Here is a 22,077-nt window from a genome sequence, read left to right as displayed (position 1 = left end):
CCATGGATCCCTGGGTTCAGAAGTGTTACAGGTGGATGTGAAACAGCAAAGTATGGCAGTAGTACCCAGCTGAGGACTCAGCTAAGGAGAGGAGAAGGCCTGAGTAATAGCAGCTGACCATTTCCATGGGTAAATAGTCTCGTAAGTTATTGGAAGCCACCAAGGTGGATCCACTAGGAAGTAGGCAGTGTAGTACCATAAATTCACTAGAGAAGATGGGAACAAGTGAGAGCATCCACTGATAGAGAGACAGGAGACTCAGGAGTGGCAGTATAGAGGGGCAGACTACTGCATTGGAAAGAGAAAGCACTTTATTTATTTATTTATTTACTAGGTATTTTCTTCATTTACATTTCCAGTGCCATCCCAAAAGTCCCCCATGCCCCCCTCCCCCAGAGAAAGCACTTTCATATTAGTTTTGGGCTATTACTTCTGGAAGGTAATTTTTTTTTTCAGTAAATGAGAAAAATTTGCATTTGAAATGAAGCATCCCTAAGTATTTTTGTTTTAATAATGCCTTGAGAAGACTTCCTGGTTTTAGCCAAATAGGGGGGAAAGATGTGACCATGTATTTGTTTTGTTGGGCCCACACAGCTGCCTGTCTCCTTCTTTCTTTTTTGATTGTTTAATACAGAATCTCACTTTGCAGCCCAGACTGCCTTCTAACTCCTCTGTCCCCTGAGTACTGGTATTGCAGACTCGCAACATTGTCATTCTTCTAGCCCCTCTAACGTACATTTCCTTTTTTTAAGACTTAAAAAAGTTTGGTAGGCTTGTATGTCTCTCTGTGTGTATGTGCACATATGAGTGCAGGTACCCACACAATCCAGAAGATGATATCAAATGCCTTGCAGCTATAGGTCTAGGTAGAGTTGGGAACCACTAATGTGGATGTGGAATCAAACTTTGATCCTCTGGAGGAGCTTCAAGTGCTCATAACCACTGAGTTACTTCTCCTTCTTTCCTCTTTAAAATTTGTGTGTGTGTGTGTACATGTGTGCACTCAAGTGCTGTGGGCCAAATATACTGAGTGAGATCAGAGGACAGCCTATAGAAGTCTGTCCCTTTCTTCTACCATATGGGTTTGGGTATTGAAACTCAGGTTGTCAGGCTTAGCAACAAGTATAATTGTGCTGCTAAGCCATCTTACTGGTTCTTAAAAATAAAAAGTCTAGATCCACACAGCAGAGAAAATGTGATGTTTGTCTTTCTGTGTCAGACTTACATCACTTAATATGTTCTTAAGTTTCTACCACTTTTTTACAAATGATATGACTTGTTTATGGCTGAATGACACTCTGTTTTGTATATGTAACACACTTTATATGTAAATCAGTTGTTCATAGACATTTAGGCTGATTCCATAACTTGGCTCTTGTAAATAGTCCCCTGATTAACATAGATGTATTGGTATTTAAGTTATATATTCAGATTCCTTCAGATGAATAACTCCGAGTAGATCTAGCTTCCTTCCTTCTTCCTTCCTTCCTTCCTTCCTTCCTTCCTTCCTTCCTTCCTTCCTTCCTTCCTTCCTTCTTTTCATTGTTATTTTTTTATATGAGGAATCTCCATGCTGATTTCTAGAGCCGATCTACTGACTTGTATTCCCACCAACCATGCTCTCATAGCCCATTCTCTGCATCCTGGCCAGCTTTTATTTTTTTATATTTTAATGATGCTAGCTTTTAACTAGAGTAACAAGGACTCTCAATGTAGTTTTTGTTTTTAAGATTTATTTTTAACAGTCTGTGTGTGTGTGTGTGTCTGTCTGCCACATGTATGTAAGGTGCCTATCTGAGAATGCCAGAAGAGGGTGACTGAAAATAAAAATTAAATAAAGGAATAAACAAAACAAAAAAGTTGTAGTTTTGTGAGTTTGTTTCTAAGTCCGCTATTCTGTTCCATTGATCTATGTGTGATTTTACACTACTTCTATCCTGGTTTTGTTACGATGGCTTTACAGTTTAATTTGAAATCGGTTATTGAGGTATCTTCGGCATTGTTTCTCTTCCTTAGGACTGCATCAACTCATACTCTTCCTTCTGTGCTGCTGTATAAAGTTTAGGATTTTTTTTCTGTATCTGTAATGATTGTTATTTTGATGAAGATTCCAGTGAATCTGATGATAGCTTTTGGTAATGTATCTATTCTTAAAGTATCAGTTCTTTTGATCCACAAACCTGGAAGGTCTTTTTTTTTCCTCTTTCAGGTTTGTTCATTTGTTTGTTTGTTTTTGTTTCTTCCTTTATTGTATAGTTTTCATTTAGAGGTCTTCACCCTCTTTCTTTAAAGATTATTTTTAAAGTATTTTGTTTTGCTATTGTGAATGGGGTTGTTTTCTTGATTTTATTCTTAACATGTTCTTTACTAGTTGATAGAAAAGTAACTGATTTTATATATTGATTTTTTTACCCTGCTACTTCGCTGAAAGTATTTATCAGATTTATGAATTTTCTAGTGAGACCCTTAGTACCATTTAAGTATAGCATCAGATCATAAGATAGGGATAAGCCAGGGAGCCTGGTGCTCTGCTTTCAGAGTATAGCAGCAAACTACCCTGCAGAAATCTAGGGATGTGTATATGGGCTCAGAGCTGCTAGACCAGCAACAAAGTACATTGGTAGTAAGGAGGCAGCTCCTGTGACTAAGCAATTGCCAGCTATGGACAAATCACCCATAGGTAATGGGTCTTATTCCTTGCTACTGAATGTGAGGGCACAGACACTGTGGCTTACATAGACTGGATTCACTGTTCCATGTTGTTCTCAGTGAATTTGTCTGAATCTCCCCACTCCACACATACCTCTTGTACCCATCTTCCACCTGGACATGGTAGCAGGATGCTGTCTTGTTGGAATTGTCCAGGTCTCTGTAGCAGTGCAAATTTAAATCAAGTCCCCTTCTTAAGATGGCATCTTGATATAGCACCCCAGATGCTGATCTTCTTTAGTGCTAACCTGTCAAACAGAAAAGTCACTGTCAGATCAAATTTCCCCATGATATAGAACCTACCAGATCCAAGAATCTCTTTAGCCGTTAAGACTGCCAGTGTGGAGGTTGGAGCAATAGCTCAGCAATTAAGAACACTGACTGCTCTTCCAGAGGTCCTGAGTTCAATTCCCCGCAACTACATGGTGGCTTGCTCACAACCTTCTGTAATGAGATCTGATGACCTCTTCTGGTGTATCTGAAAGATAGCTACAGTGTACTCATATAAATAAAATAAATCTTTAAAAAAAGAAAAAGAAAAAGAAAAGACTGCAATGTGTTGACATTGGTGAATTATACTTTGCTTTACTACATGACCCTTCTCTTGCATATAATCCCATGGTGGAAACTTGTAATCCACTATCCTACTCCAGAAGTCTCATGTTAAATACTCTAAAGAATATATACGATAGCAAAGGAACAGTAGATCTGGATACTGTAATGGCATGCATGTGTTTTTAGAAATAATGGCTTTGTAGGATTTAGTGAATATCTTATCAGAATACTTAGTGACTCTAAACCTACAGCAGTAACACTAAAGTAGAGGTGAATTCCTAGTCACACTGGCAATTCCTTTGTCAGGTCTGTTTTTGTTCTCTGCTCTAAGGTGCCACATGTGAGGTCCCAGCCATATCCTGAACCAGCATGTCTCTCTAAAGACCGGGTGCAGTGGTTCTTGACTGAATACTTACTTGTTCCTCTTGTTGCTCTCTTTATGGCCCCATCTGTTCCAAAATGCCCTCTGAGTAGCTCTGATTGTGTTTCTAGCTCTGTGGTCTGATCACAGGAGTTTCTGTGAGTTCCAGCTATTTCTGTGTTTACACATTTTAAAAAAGATTTGCCTAGTCTTATTTTGTGTATGAGTGCTTACCTACATGTCTGCATATGTATTGCATGTGTACCCAATGCTCATAGAGACCAGAAAAGGAACTTGATCCCGTGGAACGGAGTTGCAGCTGTTGGGAGCCACCTTGTGGGTGTGAGACATAGAATCCGGGTCCTCTGCAAGAACAGCCAGGGCTCTTAACCACTAAGCCATCTCTCCAGCCCTCTTGGTTTATATGTTTTAATTACAAGCAAATCTTGTTATCATCTGAGGTGATATGTTTGGACTCTTTATTACTACACACTAACAAATATCAGATGGGCCTGAAGAAGGCAGAGTCAGGCTCTATCTCTTCTCTAACCTCTGCGCATTCTGAAGTGCTGACATTTGTCTTTTCTGTTTTGATGCCAAAAGCAGCACAGTGGATTTGTTGTTGTGCGTATGTGTGAGTTGAACTCAGAACCTCATGAATGTTCCTGTGGAATGTTACTGTGGAGTACTCTATACTCTCAGTGCCCCTTACACTAGTTTCATCAGAAGCATTATAAAATGTAATTTGTGGTGTGTGTGGTTGGTGTACTTTTGTATTCCCAGCTACTCAGAAGGCTGATACAGAAAGATTGCTTGAGCTCATAGGTTTAAATCCAGTCTGTGCAATTTGTTAGGATGCCCAACCTTCAAAAAGTAATTATCCATCTGCCTATGTGTATAATCCAATTTGTATACACAATTATATACAGTGTTTATTTGTTTTACAGCTGTATCAAACTTTTATAACTTATTCAGAATTGTTATGGTTTTCCAAATTATTCGTTCTCACTTATGTAAAACGAGATGAAAACACTGGTTACAAGGTAAATGAATGTCTTATTAGGGGCTGGAGCTGGAGCTCCATCGTATTTGCTTGTGTAGCATCTAAGGCCATGTCCAACTCCTAGTTCTCTAGAAAAAGCCACTAAAATCATACCAGTGAGTACTGACAAGCACAGCTTTGTGTGTGTGTGTGTGTCTGTGTGTGTGTGTGTGTGTATAAAATGCTGGGATTTATTAGATTTGTGAAATTTAGAATAGAAATAATTTCTCATAGTAAAAAAAGGATTCATTTTTTACAGAACAATAAAAATAACCCATATTTTCTGTTGAGAAGAGATTTTAAAGAGAAGCAGCTCTGTAGATAGTTGTTTGGGATGTGTTTTGTGAAAGGAAAGCTTATTAACACAGAATATAGGTAATATATAAAATGAATTTTTCCCCGGGACAAAAGACTGACTAGAAACAGATTATTTCAAAACTGTATTGGAGCAGAACTTGCCAGATTAAGCCTGTGTATAGGAAGAGTGAAAATGGTAGTAAGCAGATTAATCCACGTGTGCATGTTCAGAACTTATACTTTGATAGGTGCCTCTTTATCAAACAATGCATTTTTCTCATCCTTTCACTTGTTAAGGATTTAACTTCCTTTTCTTTTTTAAAATTTTGTAATTATATTTATGTACAGAAAACTTAGTTTTCTACATTTAACCCAGTTTAGTGATGAGTTCTTTAGCCTTTTGCTTTTCCAGTTTGGCAGTGTGAGCCACAGACTTAGACTCAGGGTGTTGCCTCTCCAGTGGTAGCAGATCTCATTGTGTCTGTCATTGTAATTGGTCCTAATTGCTTCCACCAGCTTAGTCAGAGCACCCTTGTCTTCCAAGTTAACCTGTGAAGGCAGCTGTGGTGCATGTCTTCCTATGGACCAGGTGCCCCAGCCTGGCCTTTCCCTTGATGATGCAGTAGGGGACCCCCATCTTTTGACACAGGGCAGGCAAGAAGACCATCATCAGCCCAATGGGGTCTACTTCATGAGCAGTCACCACCAGCTGACCCTTCTTTTTCTCCACCTAGGTGTGACTGTATTGACCCCTGCTCAGAGGACAGGTGGTATCCTAGTTGGGACATCACCTTTGCCAACAGCTTTCTTTTCAGCATGGGTCAATAGCCTTTGTTTCTTCTCCTGCTTTGTCTCTGGCCTGTACTTGTGGGCAAGCTTAGGTAGCTGGGTAGCTGTTTGCCAGTCCAGGGCACAAGTATACTGGTTAATGGCAGCAAGTACTTTGAGCTGCTTATAGAAGATGTCCCTTTGCTGCTGCAGCCTGATACAGCAGAGACATTTGACTTGAATGAAACATGTGAAATCCTTTTTGGTCAGGATGTCCTGCCCAGTGCTAGAGTTCTTTGGCCTTTTCTCAAACAAAGTATTGACCACCTTTTTAGTCACCTGCTTCTTCACAACACTGAGGGGTGGGGCCATCTTCTTCCCCTTGGCCTTCTTTCCTTTTGGCATTTCGCTCAGCTGGAGGAGAGAGGTTAACTTCTTTTTCTATTGGAGCCCTTTTATGGTCATCAAAAAAGTACATAACAGGTTAGGAGGTAACTCAAATAGAGGAGTTCTTGCCCAGTCTGCATGAGTACTGAGCTCACTTTCTAGTATGAACATCAGGAGATAAAGGAAAAACCATGCAGTCCTTTCTGTCTTTTGTTGCTGCTTCTTCCATTCCTCTCCTCCTCCTCCTCTTATTCTTTCTCCTTCTCTCCTATTCTTACTTCCTTTATCCCTTCTTCCTTCTCTCCCTGCCCTTCCCCTTCTCCATGTCCTTCATTCTGTCTTCCTGTTATTTCCCTTTTCCCCATCTTCTTCTTTCTCCTTTTTTTTTCTCTTTTTATAGCAGATTTCACTATACAGTAGATGCTAATATGAAACATCTGATTCTGCTTTAGCTTTGTAACTGCTGGCATTACAGAGTATGCAGATAACCCATCTGTCTCATTCTTTCTAAAGGTCTGGGAGCTAACCAATTCTGTAAATATTCTAGAGATACATCATTAGGTTGTATTAAACCTAAAACTTTGGGTATTCTAGAAAAGATACAAATATAATAAACTTGATAAGTATGTATCATTGTCTAAACTCTCTCTCTCTCTCTCTCTCTCTCTCTCTCTCTCTCTCTCTCTCTCTCTTTGTTTTGTTTTTCTTGTTTTTTGAGACAGGGTTTCTCTGTGTAGCTGTGTCTCTCCTGGCTGTCCTGGAACTCACTCTGTAGACCAGGCTGGCTTCGAACTCAGAAATCCACCTGTCTCTGCCTCACAAGTGCTAGGATTAAAGGCATGGGCCACCATGCCTGGCATTGTCTAAACTCTTAAATACCAATGTCCAAGCTGCTATTTAAAATGAAAAGTTGAGTGTCTGAATGGACATTCTTATACCAAGTGTTTTAGTTACCTTTGCTATCACTGTGGCAAAATACCTGACAGAAATAATTTAGGGAAGGAAAGATTTATTTTGCCTCATGGTCTGAGAGGTTTCACTCCATCACGATGGAGGAGATATGGTGGCACATAACAGAATAGTTCATATCGTGGCAGGCCAGGGAGCAAAGAAAAGAGGGACATTACTACTCAGCTGGCTTTTCTCCCCTCCCCAACCCCCTTTTTTCAGTCCTGCTCAGGCCCCTAGCCTATATAATGGTACTAGTACTGCGCACATTCAAGGGTGAGTCTTTTCAACTCTGTCCCTATCTCCCCACTGTATTCTCCCTCCCTCTCTCCTTTTCTAGCTCTCCTTCTGTCAAATGGCCTCACAGATACATGCAAGTCTCCTAGATGATTCCAAAAGCACCCAGGTTAATAATGAAGATAAACCATTATGCTAATGATGTCAACTTACTCTAAAAAGTCAAGATGGCTGATGAAGGTCTTCCTCTTCCTGCTCATTAACCTCTGAGAACACATTTCTGCTCCTGAAATCTTCTCTTCCCTGTATTACATTGTGTGCTGCTTTAGTCTTTGCTTAAGGAAAGTTGATTTTCACTCCTTTAATTGATCTTGTCAGTATTCTGAATCCCCTCCAAATCTTATCACTACTTTGTACTGTCAATCTAGAGGCAAGGAAATGCTAAGTAGATATATTTCTTAGCAAGAAAGTGGTAAAAATATGTTACCGGAATTCAAGAGTACTGAATACCAAAGACCTATTTGCTGAAATAAAAATAATACATTAAGGAAGTTAAGTAGAAATTTCATTTGCATTCATAGTCTAGGAATTTTGAATTGAAAAATTTCTAGACATCCATTAGACAAATAGAATTCCTTCAAAAAGTTGTGACCATCCAAGCCCAGTGGCACAGGCCTGTAATCACAGATACATGGGGGGCTGAGGCAGGAGGATGGAAAGTTGAAGGCCTGCCAGACTTACAGAGTACATTCAAGGACAGTAACTCAGTGAGACCTAGCTTCCAAATGCAAAGTAAAAAGGGGTAAGGATGCCTGAGGCCCTGGGTTCATTTCAAAGCCCTGGACGGGAAAAACAAAAAGAATAAATTCATGTTATACTCCAGGGTAACAAGCATCCAATTATGTTGTACCCTTTGGTGTTCAGAATGGAGTAAGATGTCTGGAAATCTTGCCAGAATGAGGCTTGAAATGCCCCCCCCACACACACACCCCCAGCTCTATGGCTACCTGGACAAATTCTGTGTAGGTGTTGGTACAGTGAGCTTTGGTTCTATGTAATTTACTGTAAGAAAAAAAATTTAAGACCATAGTACTTGGGCTAGGTGTGGTGGTGCACACCTTTCAGAACTTAAGAGGCAGATGGATCTCTTGAGTTTCAAGTCAGTTAGAGCCCCACAGAAATACTCTGTCTCATAAAACCAAAAATAAATAAATAAACACTGGAATGAGATAAATGAATGAATGAATGAAGGCCGTGATTGCGTTGGCACTGGTGGCTGTTGTTAGCTCCTTTTTCTTTCTTCCCGGAAGTACACCTGGCCTTCAACTTTAGACATCTCTAAGCATTGTGCTGAGTTAGCCTCCACATGTAGTGAATCAGGGAGAGTGTCTCACCATCTCTTTTCTTGCACAAGCACTCCTTCCTCTATCTCACATGCTTGAACATTGATAAAATTGTAAAAATAAGTTTAATATGTGAAAAGAAAAGGATACAGCTCATAGCTATTTTTCTTATAAAAATTAATACCTTAAAACAACATCTTCATCCAGAACTGAGACAAGTGACCCCATTCTGTAAGCAACAAAACCAGATCAAATACAATTGTTCAAGTTAAAAAAGAAGAAAGAGAACAGCACAGTACTGCCAGTTACACTTCTAGAAATCAATTTTGACTTATAACTCTGACTGGTACTGTCCTGTATGGAATGTCACATATAAGAACTCAAAAGCATACGCTCATTTTTACCAGCTCCTTACCGCACTGTTATATTAACATTCTATGTTTCATTGCCACATGTTGGTGTTTTTCACTGTTATACAGGATGTGTGAACCTGCAATTTATTTATGTATTTCACTACTGACAAATATTTGTATTATGTCTAGTTTTTGTCAGTTACATATTGTATGCTTTTTTTTATTGTTGGGGTTTTTTACTGTGGGTTTTTTTTTAAGACATCATTTTCTGTGTAAGCTCAGTATGGCATGGAACTTGCTATGTATCACAGTCTAACCTCAAACCCAGGACTCTTTCTGCCTGCCAAATTTTAGGATTGCCAGTATATTCCACAAGGTTTAGTTTTTACTTATGTTGTAAGTATACATAAGTGCACATGGGGTAAATTTTTGGATCATTGTGTGTGTGGTATTTATTTTATACTCTCAATTTTCCAAAATGATTGTGCCAATATATATTCTTTGGGGGAAGCAAAAGTTTGCCTCTATTTTTTAAGGTTCTATTATTCTTGGGACTGAATTTTACATAGAGTAGTAAATTATGAAACTCAGCCAGGATAGCTAATTTGCTGGAGAAGTATCTAGAGGAATAAGGACTCATGTAATGAGATGTTCTTGCATATATTTTCCTGTCCTGAACCTGCCATTCTTAGTCAGAATCATGCTTTTTCTGGGTGTGATGGTACATCCCAGGACTGGGGAGCAGGGGAAGGAATGTACTTTGCCTCTAGAATAGGGAGATAGTAGCAGCAGCAGTAAACACACTTACTGATAACTATAAAGCAAAGGCAGGTGACGTTGCTTCTGTATGTCTCTGGCATACATTGGAAGATACTCACTCTGAGGGAAGATCTTCCTCTTTAGTTAATACTCTCCAGAAGCACTCAGAAGGGTATGTTTTAGGACAGTGATTCCCAACCTTACTAATGCTACAAGCCTTTACTACGATTCCTCATGCTGTGATGACCCTAACTATAAATTTAGTTCTGGACTACTTCATAACTGTCATTTTGCTAATGTTATAAATCATAATGCAAATATCTGACATGCAGAATATCTGATATGAGACTCCCAATGGGGTGGTTACCCACAAGTTGAGAACGGCTGTCTTAGGTGATTCTAAATCTTGTCATGCTAGATAAACCCTGGTATTGATATTCCACATAGTTTGATATGTCTAAACATCTGTTGTTATTCCCTAGATTTTCTTTCCTTACCTGAGTACTGTAATGTACTGTAATAAGCATAAATGCTTCTACAAAATGTTTTTCTCATTTTTCTTCATTCCTATCTTTTTACTTAATTTGTAAATCTGTAGTATTTTTAGAATGACAATATGACTATATCATTCTTTTATTTTTTTCCTAAGTACAGGCCTATAGCATTTTGATAGCTTTATAAACAAAACAAAACAAACAAACAAACAAACAAACAAACTGCCTGAGGATTACTCTGTAGTTCATTCTTGCCTGAAACCTGCTGTAAAGCCTAAGCTGGCCCTAAATCTGAGGTCCTTTTGCCTTTGCCCCTGAGAGCTATAGGCATGTGCTACTAGAGCAGGCTCTGTGTGATAGATTTATTGATTCATTCTGTGTGCTTAGCACTTTCCTAAGTATTATTGTGAAAATTAATGGAAGTATAAGATGCTATCTTGGCCCACATGAAGTTAAAATGTAATTGAATGGGAATAAACTGATTATTAACCCACAGTAAAGTGCTAATGGTGTGAGGAAAGATTTGGAATGGGTCATAAAGATTTGATTTGAAAAGCATAAAGATCTTTATGGACAGGAACTCAGATGTGAATGCAAGATAGATGACAAATGAAAAGGTGTGTGTGTATGTGTGTGTGTGTGTGCGCGCACATGCTTGTGATTATGTATGTATGTACATATGTGCGTATGTATGTATGTATGGGATCATGAGGAATTAAGAGTAATAGAAGTAGTCTGTGGAGCATAGAACTGATGAAGTAGATTAAAAAGCTGTAATAATTACAAGAAAGTTAGAGGATGCAGTCAGTATTCATGACTAGAATACGTCAGAGCAAGGAAGAGGAGGCCAGCTATTATAAGGCCCTTTTAAAAAAAAAGTTGGCAGTTTAGATACAACCCTCAACAAAAATGCATGTGCCTTGACTCAGTAATTCAATTTCTAAAGCTTCCAGGAAAACATTCCAAATATTTAGTGATAGAAAAAGGGACCAAACTAACATTCTGAAGTAACTTTTTCACTTTCTTTGCATTTCTCCCTCTTGACACCTTTTCTTTACAAATCTAAGTCAATTCTCTGGAGGAGGAGAGGATGGTGGATTCTCCTGGAGTCAGAAACACGATAGCCTTAATTGTGTTCTCCTCAGGTGAAAGACCTGGGAGATCTTCAAATCAGGACAGGCTGTCTTTCCTTTTAAGTTTATTTGTAGTGTGTGTGTGTGTGTGTGTGTGTGTGTGTGTGTGTACAGGCATTGGGCGTCCAGAATTGCAGTTACAGGCAGTTATGAGCCACCGGACATGGATGCTGGCCACTGAACATTGGTCCTCTGAAGAGCACTGAATCACCTCTCTCAACACAGGTTTTTTTGTTTTTATTGGCTATTTCCTTTATTTACATTTCAAATGTTATCCCTTTCCTAGTTTCCCCTCTGAAAATCCCCTATCCACTCCTCCCTTCCCCTGCTTACCAACTCACCCACTCCTGCTTCCTGGCCCTGGCATTCTCATATACTGGGGCATAGAACCTTCACAGGACCAAGGACCTCTCCTCCCATTGATGACCTTGTAGGCCATCCTCTGCTACATATGCAGCTGGAGCCATGAGTCCTACCATGTGTTTTCCTTGATTGGTGATTTAGTCCCTGGGAGCTCTGGGGGTACTGGTTAGTTCATATTGTTCCTCCTATGGGGCTGCAAACCCCTTTAGCTCCTTGGGTACTTTCTCTAGCTCCTTCATTGGGGACCCTGTGCTTTTGTCAATGGATGGCTATGAGCATCCACTTCTGTATTTGTCAGGCACTGGCAGAGCCTCTCAGGAGACAGCTATATCAGGCTCCTGTCAGCAAGCTCTTATTGGCATCCCCAATAGTGTCTGTTTTTGGTGGTTGTCTATAGGATGGATCCCCAGGTGTGGCAGTCTCTGGATGGTCATTCCTTCAGTTTCTGCTCCAAACTTGTAACACAGATTCTTAAGCAGGGTTTCTTATAGAATGCAAGAATGTTTCTAGGTAGTCTTCTCTGGTTCATAAATTTTTCTTTTTTTTTTCCTTTTAAAAAAATCATACATGATTATGTTCATTTTCTAGAGAAGAGTCTCAAATAAATGAATTTCAGACCATCCCACCTCAGGTTACAAAGAAGATTTACTTAAGTCTCATCAGAGGTGGGGAACCACCAGTCAGAAAGAAGACAAGTGGTGTGATGTTTGAGCCATGCAGTTGTCACAGTTTTATCATATATCACTTCCCATAGCCTTCAGTAACTTTGTGTGCATTGTTAGATGTTGATGAGACTCACTGTAGGAATGCAAGCTTAGTTAAGCAGGATATATTCAAATTTGCATTGAAACATACTTATTCATATCATAAAGGCGATTGTTCTGATATTTCCTTTTTTCTATAATGTTGGTAATGCCTTAGGGTTTATATAGTTTGGATTTTTCTATAATTTTTAGTATCTTCTGAACATGTCGTAGAAAAATGATGAATAAGTTCAAATATCTCATGAGCTCCCAGCAAACTCTGCCAGAGCACTTCTATAATGTGGATTTCTGGACCCTGTTTGGGTGAGGCATAAGTGCACCGGTCGATGTGCCAGCACTGTCTTTGTGTCTAGGACACACAGGAAGGCTTAGTGATGGAACTTAGTGGTCTACTGATGATCTTAATTTTATCCACAGTTTCTTTTCATGGCCATACATCTCTTTAGAATGATGGCTTATATAGAGTTCTTAATTGTAGTTGGTGTTTGAAGCTTTGTGTCCTGGATGGGGTATAGCTCATCAGTGGGATACTTGATTATCATGTCCAAGGCCTTGTGTTTGATTCCTAGTACTACTAAAAAAAAAATTAAAAAGAAATCTGAGGTAAAGAAAATGAAGTTTTACCATAATCTCTTCTTAGAGGCAATCAAATATCCAGCCACAGTAAAGTTTAACCTAGTGTTTCCTTTCTTGTTCATTTTTATTTGGTTTTGTTTTCTGTTTGTTCCATTTTTTTTCCTGTATTTAGTAAGAAATGCAAGAAACCAAATTAGGAAACATTAAACCTATTATTTCCTTTTCTTTTGTAGGTTGCTTTCTGATTCTCAACAGCTGGACATTTTAAGAAAAGCAAGATCTTATATAAAACAAGAAAAATTTGATGAAGTAGTAAGTACATAGGCAGTTGGGGTCAGGGTGTGGGGCGCTCTGCCCAGGAAGCAAATCAGGCAGGCTGTTGGGTTCCTTGAGGAGGGACATTAGCCTCAGACATACTCCTCTTTATTTCAGGTGGGTACAGTTTTCTAGCTCAGAAAGGAACTGTATTACCTTTTTTTTTCTTTTCTGTTTTTTTATGGCTAAACAAATACTGAGTCCCCATCATCCTCTTGTAAGGGTGTAATGTGCAACATTTACCACTTATGTCACCACATTCATACTAAAGCTTCAACTCTACGTACCTCTACTCCACTGGTTTTCTGTACTACATTGTATTGCATTGCATAGTTTTGTGTTTACATTACAGCGGATTGAGCAGAGGGTCCTGTGCATGCTAATTAAGCACTCTATTAGTAAGCTGCATCCCCAGCCCTATTTTATTTATTTAATTTATCAGTTTGTTTACTAATTGTTTTTGGAAGAGAATTGTTCAGTTAGCCAGGCTAGTGTCAGATTTGCACAGCCTCTAAAGCAGTTGGGATTACATACATGTGTATGTGTCACCATGCCTCACTAAAAATTCTAGATCTATTTTAAAAGATTACCTAACTAATTACCAGTCTGTGCATTTATAGTTTTTTAATTATGCTTTTAAGTTTTAGACATTTTCCCTGGTAGTATTTGAACCCAGAGCATCTCCTATGCTAGGCTAGCACTGTGCCACTAAACTCAGTCCCCACTTCACACCCAGAGCATCTCATATGCTAGGCTAGCACTGTGCCACTAAACTCTGTCCCCACTTCACACCCAGAGCATCTCCTATGCTAGGCTAGCACTGTGCCACTAAACTCCGTCCCCACTTCACACCCAGAGCATCTCCTATGCTAGGCTAGCACTGTGCCACTAAACTGTGTCCCCACTTCACACCCAGAGCATCTCATATGCTAGGCTAGCACTGTGCCACTAAACTCCGTCCCCACTTCACTGACCTATTCTTCTCCTCTAACATACTATTATTTTGCTTATATTTTATTGTTGACTTACATAATCTGACATGAAAGTGAAATACAGTATATATGCTCACATGCTTACATATGTATATACATATGGGCATTTCCATTATTTAAGGTGTATGCTGGAACACCTTCATTTCCAGTATGTGTCATCTGAGGACCATTTCGACATGAGTTACTTTAAAATACTACACAGAGCATATATCGTTCTCAGTAAAATGCCCTATCTTCACAAATTAAAAATCCTTTCTTATTTTGAGACTTGTTGATGTTTTGCAAGTAGATCCTCACAGTTGCAGTCTGTTCCTAAGCCTTTCATATACAGCTTCTCACTCCACTCTGCTGCTATGGTCTGCTGTATGGAATACCAGGTCCTTGGCTAGAGAAGCTTGGCTTTTGCTGTTTCACTGTACACGTTCTGTATATGCTTTGTCCCTATAGGTGTCCCTCTGTGAGGAGCTGATTGACCTCGCCCTGAGAGGATTGTCCTATTATCACACTTATGACAGACTGTTTCTGGGCATCAATGTTGCAGTTGGTTTTGTGGGATGGATGTCTTATACTTCTTTGTTAATCATCAAGTTGCATTCTAATATCCCAAAAGGCACTAGGAAGGAAGGTAAGGTAAGTTCAGATTTAACAGAGATTCAGATTTTACTGTCTGAGTTACCAGGACTCCAGTCTGAATCAATCATGTATAGTGAGTTCATAGAATATGTAAGTTGTAAGACTAAGTGAACTGATGTGTTTTGACTTTGCTTTTCCTGTATTTTCTGGTGTGTCTGTTTTTTTCAGTGGCTAAGAGGGTACATTGATAACAGTGGCTCTGTAACTTAAGAGAAGCATAAAGAAATGCATATGAATAATTTAAGTTCTTCTGTAGCCTTAATGATACTGTTTGATTTTTAAATAACTAGTCAATGTAAGTTTTGCACATGCTTCGAGAATAGGTTATTAGGAAAATACTCCAGGCCTGGAGAGGCAGCTCAGAAGCTGGGAGTGCTTGCTGCTCTGGCTGAGGATCCGAGCCTAGAACCTGTATCAGGCTCAGAGTTGCCTGAGGCTGTTGCCTGTAACAGGGAATCTGATGTCCTCTGGTCTGCCTAGGCATCTCTTTATCCATGACATGTACATTTATGCAGGAACATACACATATTTACATGCAAATTAATAAAAATAATAATAATAAATAAATATACATATATGTTATATATTAAAAGCCTCTTCAAACCACTGTAGTGGTGCACACTAATCATTACAGCAGTCAGAAGGCAGAAGCAGGTGGATTTCCAAGTTCAAGGCCTCCCTTGTCTACAGAACAAGTTCCTGGACAACCAGGCTACAACCAGAGAAACCCTATTTCAAAATAACAAGAAAGCAAAACAAACCACTTCAAAGCAGTATATTTATTTTTATCTCATATTAAGAACTGAACAAACAATATATTCATTGTTTAAATATTCTTTTATTGTAATATTTATACTTCTCTGATTTTTTTCTCTTTTATCTTTCTGACTAAATTTCAAGAATGTTTTCTTTACCTTAAAATTGATTTAATTATTCTAATGTATTTGAAGTTGGCTGTAAGGGGAATTATTTTTTACACGTTAGGGAAATACACAGAAATGACTATGTTTTGGTAATGGAGAGATGTATCTAGGTGTTCTACTGAGCCTTTAATATGTATAGTTTTTTTACCTTTATTTAAGAATGGAGGAATACTGCGGTTTCAATGAAAGGAAGAGGCTAGACTTCTAAACCAGTGCTAATGCTGTGATCCTTTAATACAGTTGCTCATGTCATGGTGACTACAGCCATAAAATTATTCTTGTAGCTACTTGTTATAAAATTAGTTATAAAATGTTTATAACTAATTTTGCTACTATTATGAATCATAATATAAATATATGTATTTTATAAATAAAATAATATAAATATATGTACAATATGACCCTGTGAAAGAATCATTTGACCCTTCTAAGGCATTGTGACCACAGGGGGAATCACTGCTCTAAACAGAGAATATTAACATTACATACATGGTTTTATTGCATTAAAACACTTTCTATCTTAAAGTATATTGCTGTCATTTACCAGGCAGAATATCCTACCTCCATTTCCTTTGCTTCATTCTCTCTAACGATTATTACTGTGTAAAAATCTTCTAAAAAGTATTTTGCTAGTATATTTTAAATGATAATAGTCTATAAACATTTCTAGTGGTAACTTTTATTATTTTATATTTTATTTGTCTATAATGTAGAGAAGAACATTATTGCTTAATTTCAATTTTTTACAGTTCTTTCTATGCATCTTAAATAATTTTTTCCAAGAAATTGTAATTATTTCAATGTATTTGAGGTTGGCTATAATGGGAACTATTTCCTACATGTTAGGGAAATACACAGAAATGACTGTTTTGGTAATGGAGAGATGTATCTAAGAATTGCACTGAGTTCTTGTCTTTGTGCATTTCAACTTCTGTGTATAAAAGATGAGACAAGCTGAAGGAAATTAACTAATTTGGTAACAGCCTCCCAGCCAAGGTGGGGGGCGGGGCAGAGACTGAGATCTGAGCTGTTATGCCAAACATTGTTTTTTCCTTTTGCTGTTCAGAATATTGAAAAAAGATATATTTTTGTAACGTGTCAAGACTACACAGTTGATAGTTGTTTTATTTATTAATTTGACAGTGCAAGTCAGTATTTAATTGAGTGTACAAGTACAATGCTAGGTATTCTACAGAGAAATAAGAGATTCAGATCTTACCATGAAAAAATCGTGGTATTAAATAAAGTTGGTAAGAAACAAACACCCTCCATGATTTTGGTTACTATATATCATATTATTAGTGCTTAAGATGTGAGGACTATCATGTTTTAAATAAAAGACTATCTATCATATTGGTAACAGTAAAAAAGGAAGTCCAGGTGTGAGTTTAGTTTATTTTTATTTATTTATTTATTTTTATTAGATGTTTTCTTCATTTACATTTCAAATGCTATCTCAGAAGTCCCCTATACCCTCCCCTAGCCCTGCTCCCCAACCCACCCACTCCCGCTTCCTGGCCCTGGCATCCCCTGTACTGGGGCATATAATCTTCAAAAGACCAAGGGCCTCTCATCCCATTGATGACCGACTAGGCCATCTTCTGCTACATATGCAGCTAGAGACACAATCATCTATTGGATGGAACACAGGGCCCCCAATGAAGGAGCTAGAGAAAGTACCCAAGAAGCTAAAAAGGTCTGCAGCCCAATAGGAGGAACATCAATATGAACTAACCAGTACCCCTCCCCCAGAGTTTAGTTTATTTTTAAGGACTTATTTTTAATTGTGTGTTTGTATGTATATAGGAGGGTGCATGTGGATGCCTGTGGAAATCAGAGGAATCAGATCTCCTACAGCTAGAATTACAGAGTGTTATAAAGGGTCTTGATTGGGTGCTGGTATCTGAACTTGGGTCCTTTGCACACGCTATATACACTGTTAGCCACTGAGTCATTTCTCCAGCTTTTTGCTGGAAGTTGAGACTATAGTGCTGGGCAGGGGAAATTAAAACTGATTAAATGGTACAAGCAAAAGTGAGCTGGGAAGCTATACTTTTGTGATGGGTGGTAAGTTATCTTTACTGATCTCTGTCATTTCCAAGTATACCCTTTCTCGGATGCTTTTTTTGAATGTTGTTCAGTTAGGTTTAACCTCTGCAACTTTGTTAGTTATGACTTTCATAATATGGAAGAAAGATTGAAGCTTAGATAATTCTATTGCCGGAGCCAGCTAGTCAGTCAACGTAGGAACCACCTCTGGGGGAGTGAGGATGGTTATAGGAAAGGCAGAAAGAAGATGCAGGAGATAATGATGGGAGGGCTGCTGGTGAATACCATGCCAGGGAGCAAATGTATCTTCTCAGTGTTCTTTAAAGGCAAGCAACATAAACCATGACCAATTACAGGAAGATAAACAATGGCCACAAATCCTTACATTTGTTTGACTAAGGCTGTTTCCTTCAGGCTAGGCCAGTCTATCTATCTCTCTCTCTCTCTCTCTCTCTTTTTATATATATATATATGTGTGTGTGTGTGTGTGTGTGTGTGTGTGTATATATTCATATATATATTCATATTCATTGAGAGGAATTTGTCAGGGTATAATTCATGTCTTAATTAGAAACAAAGACAGATGTCTTTCATGATTAATTACAAGCAAGAAGTCACTCAAAGTTAACTCCAGAAGTGCTACCCACATTCTACCGTATTGTATCAACTCTAGAATGTGGAGTTGTTTTTTAGACACTCATATCTTTCATTTCTTATTATTTTACTCTTCTCAAAATAGTGTAAATGAGTTCTCATCTCTTACAATCAATTGCAGACATAGCCCCTTTCAACTTTAGAGTTCTTATCTGTGCCCACTTATTTAAATGTGGCCTTCTATTCTCCATTAATTTTCTATGGGCCCACTACTATCTTCTTGTTCTGTTGACTGAGAGATTCTATAATTGCTGAGATTAATGCAAAGAAGAATAAAAATAAAAATAGTAGCTATCATTTATTGAGCAGCAATAACATTCTAGTTACTTTATTAAGCCCTGTGTAATCTGATTTTTATTACCAACACTGATAAATATGTATAATTTTTATTGTACCCATATTATAGATAGACAAAACTTTGCCTAAGGAAAGCTTTATATTTTGGACTGCTCTCTTCCACATTATTTGTTAATCAAGAAAATGTTGCATAGAAATGTTCAAAAGTCAATCTGTTGGAAGCTGTTACTTAGTTAAAGTTTCCTCTTCCGTGTGTGTAAAGTTAACAGCTAAGATCACCCATTACCATATTGTAGCCAGTTGAACTTAAGCTTCAGGTTCTTATTTACAGTGCTGTGCTTCAGCCTCTTTTTACAGCCATTTCCTATCGTATGTTTGATTCTGACTTAATAATATTTTATGCCAGTAGAAAAAAATGTAAAAAGGGATGGGAAATGTATATATTTCCTAATTTTGTGTATTTTTAGAAAGAAGTTCTTAGTTCCTGCTCATTTATCCTTGGCTAACAGGTTGAGGAAACAGAAAATGTGGAGTGGAGACAAAAGAGTGTCCCTCTCCCACTGTCTAGTTCCTTTCTTTGCTAACATCTTCTGAAGGCACTTAATGTACTTTGTACCATTTTGTAACCTCTGCTTCAGACCCCAGAGCTCTATGTCTTAGCATTATAACATTCCCTAAAGTGCACCCTTTTCCCAATTGTGGGACCGTGTGGCCTAGAGCATCAAGAAGCGCTGGTAGTATGTGAAGCTGGCACTAATGATGTAGGGAGTTCCTAGATATGGCTGAAGGGACCAGCTGTATTTAGGCAATAGGAGAGATGAGTGAGCAGTATGGCAAGTTGGAGCGTTGAATAGGCAGAAACTTTTCCAAATAAAGAATACTTTATTGTATGGTAAATAGGCCCTTGTGAGCTAGACCAGAAGACAATCAAGATTTATTTTAAAAATTGTTTCTAAGAAGAACTATATTCGGAGTTCTGAATGCGTTATTTACAAACTAATTTTAGGACCCTTGCCAGTCTGCAGCTGAGATTTGCCTAATAACTATTTTAGGATAACCAGTTTCTTTCCTGATATGGTAGGACAGTGACATAATTTTGAAAGAAGTTTGATTAATCATCTAGTTGCAGAAACAGAAAAAAAGATATTTTTCTTTATAAGTCAGCATGAGTTTGAATGCATTCGAATGTTCTGTTTCATTTCAGAAGCCACACTATCTCCTGCTTTATAGCTTCATAGCTATTGGTGTCTTAGTAGCATGTTTCCTGATGATCCAAGCCTGTCCCTGGACTTACTATGTGTACTGCTTGCTGCCAGTGCCTATATGGTATGCAGTTCTAAGAGAGTAAGTAGCATGTCCTTTTGCCTTGTTTCTACTTCACTGGCAGTTAATCCTATATGTAAAATGCACTGGATTTTATAGCCTAATTCCTAAAAGATGGCTGTAATACTCTTAGATGTCCCAACACTGTCATTTCATTTACAACTGCATAATGCTGCATATTAAACATCCCTTTTGTGTTACCTTTTTTACTTCACCTGTACTTCTTTGAGGAAGCAGTGACCTGGTTTGTTTCTTTGAGTGTTTTTTAAACAAAAATATAGAATAAAATAACATAATAAATACTACTGTGCTGTGTTATGAGTATATTACATTCTGTATTTGTTTTGTCATCTTGTATTTTAGTTTCTCCATGTTTTATAAGATTTATGTGTTTCTTTCCATAGGCTTTACTTCTTCCTTAGCCATGAAATAATGGAAACTTTGTAATTATGTCACTTCTATTAATGTGTACTGACAGGGGCCCTCTACTGTTCAATGCGCTGTGCTTCTGTCTTTGTGTACTTTCTCAGCATAGCCTAAAAGTGGCTTCTTACTATTACACTCAGCCTGGAAAGGAAGATACTGAGTCAGATTTCAAGCTGACTTGGGAGGCAGAGGCAAAGGGATCTGCATTTCTAGGTCTGGACTCTATAGGGAAGGGCTGCCTAAAATAACAAAACAAAGCAACTGACTAGCAAGTGTGTCCTGACACTACCTATTTCTATTCTAATATTTGTTGATTCTAGCTTTGACTACTGCCTTCTAAAAATATGGCTTAAAATATCAAGATACTAAAATATAAGAAATAAAATATGGAAATGCTTCAAATACTTTAAATATGAAGCAATAAGACAGTGAGCAAAGAACATACAATGGTTTCAGTGTCTGAAAGGAGGAAGGTTGTTGGTTTGCTTAGTTAGCTCACTTGTGGTTTTCTAACATCATTTCTCCACTTTCAGAATTCTCTAAGTTTCCTAGCCAGTCTATTCTACTGTAGAACCCCTTCCAAATGATTAAATAATATCATTAAGGTAGTACGTGTATTTTAAATTTAGGGAAGATGGGATTTTGCAAATAGGTTTTTTGTACCCTTTTGATAGATTGTATGGAAAATAAAACATTAAAAGTGAGTTTTTAAGCTGACCAGATGGCTCTACAGGTCAACAGTCAAGGGCACTTGGGTCTCACATAGTAAAAGGAATGAACAGGTTCCTGAAGATTGCTCTCCAGCCTCCGCTGTGGGTATACATTGTAAAATGCGCTCCCACACATATTCACATAATAAATAAGTATTAAATATTTTAACCCATTTTTTTTCTAAAATAAAAATCCTCCAAACTAACTTCATTTAATCTTTCGTGCCTCTTTTGCTTATTCACAGTTGAAAACAAAAGAAATACTCTCCTTGTGGTACTAACTTTTCTTTCTTTGATGGCTACTTAACAGTGTGATATAATTTTATTCTATAGCCATTGTTTTCAGTCAGAAAAAGGTCATAAACCAAATGACAGTGGCCTTTTACAATTACCTACTTAATGCTCTACAAATGCTAAAGATTTTTTTCTTGATGATGAAATGCAGAATGTACTCAAGTATGTAATACATTTTTGGTGGTTATAAATTCTCAATTACAATTAGTGTACAATTAATGGCATCTTAAATTGGGTTTGGAAAAGGTTATTTGGCTCAGTTAAAAAGTGCAATTAAACTGAGAGTAGTGGTGCATGTCTATAATCCCATCTCCTCAGGGGCTAAGGCACAAAAACTGGCATTTCGAGGCCAGCCTGAATGACGACATAAAG

General features: G+C 38.0%; 1 protein-coding gene across 2 annotated transcripts in view; it reads left to right on the top strand.

Annotated features, from left to right (window-relative positions):
• Positions 1-22,077, top strand: part of Pign (phosphatidylinositol glycan anchor biosynthesis class N) — a 127,880-nt gene that overhangs the window by 42,051 nt on the left and 63,752 nt on the right. For both annotated transcript variants that reach the window (XM_021156326.2, XM_021156318.2), the window contains exons 15-17: positions 13,323-13,401; positions 14,844-15,026; positions 20,157-20,296. In XM_021156326.2, coding sequence (XP_021011985.1) covers positions 13,323-13,401; positions 14,844-15,026; positions 20,157-20,296 — 402 coding nt within the window. The remainder of the gene's footprint in view (positions 1-13,322; positions 13,402-14,843; positions 15,027-20,156; positions 20,297-22,077) is intronic.

This window comes from Mus caroli, chromosome 1 (assembly GCF_900094665.2).
Source record: "Mus caroli chromosome 1, CAROLI_EIJ_v1.1, whole genome shotgun sequence".
Taxonomy (NCBI): Eukaryota; Metazoa; Chordata; class Mammalia; order Rodentia; family Muridae; genus Mus; species Mus caroli.
The sequence above is the reverse complement of the archived record's forward strand: the minus strand, read 5'-3'. Positions and strand labels throughout refer to the sequence as shown.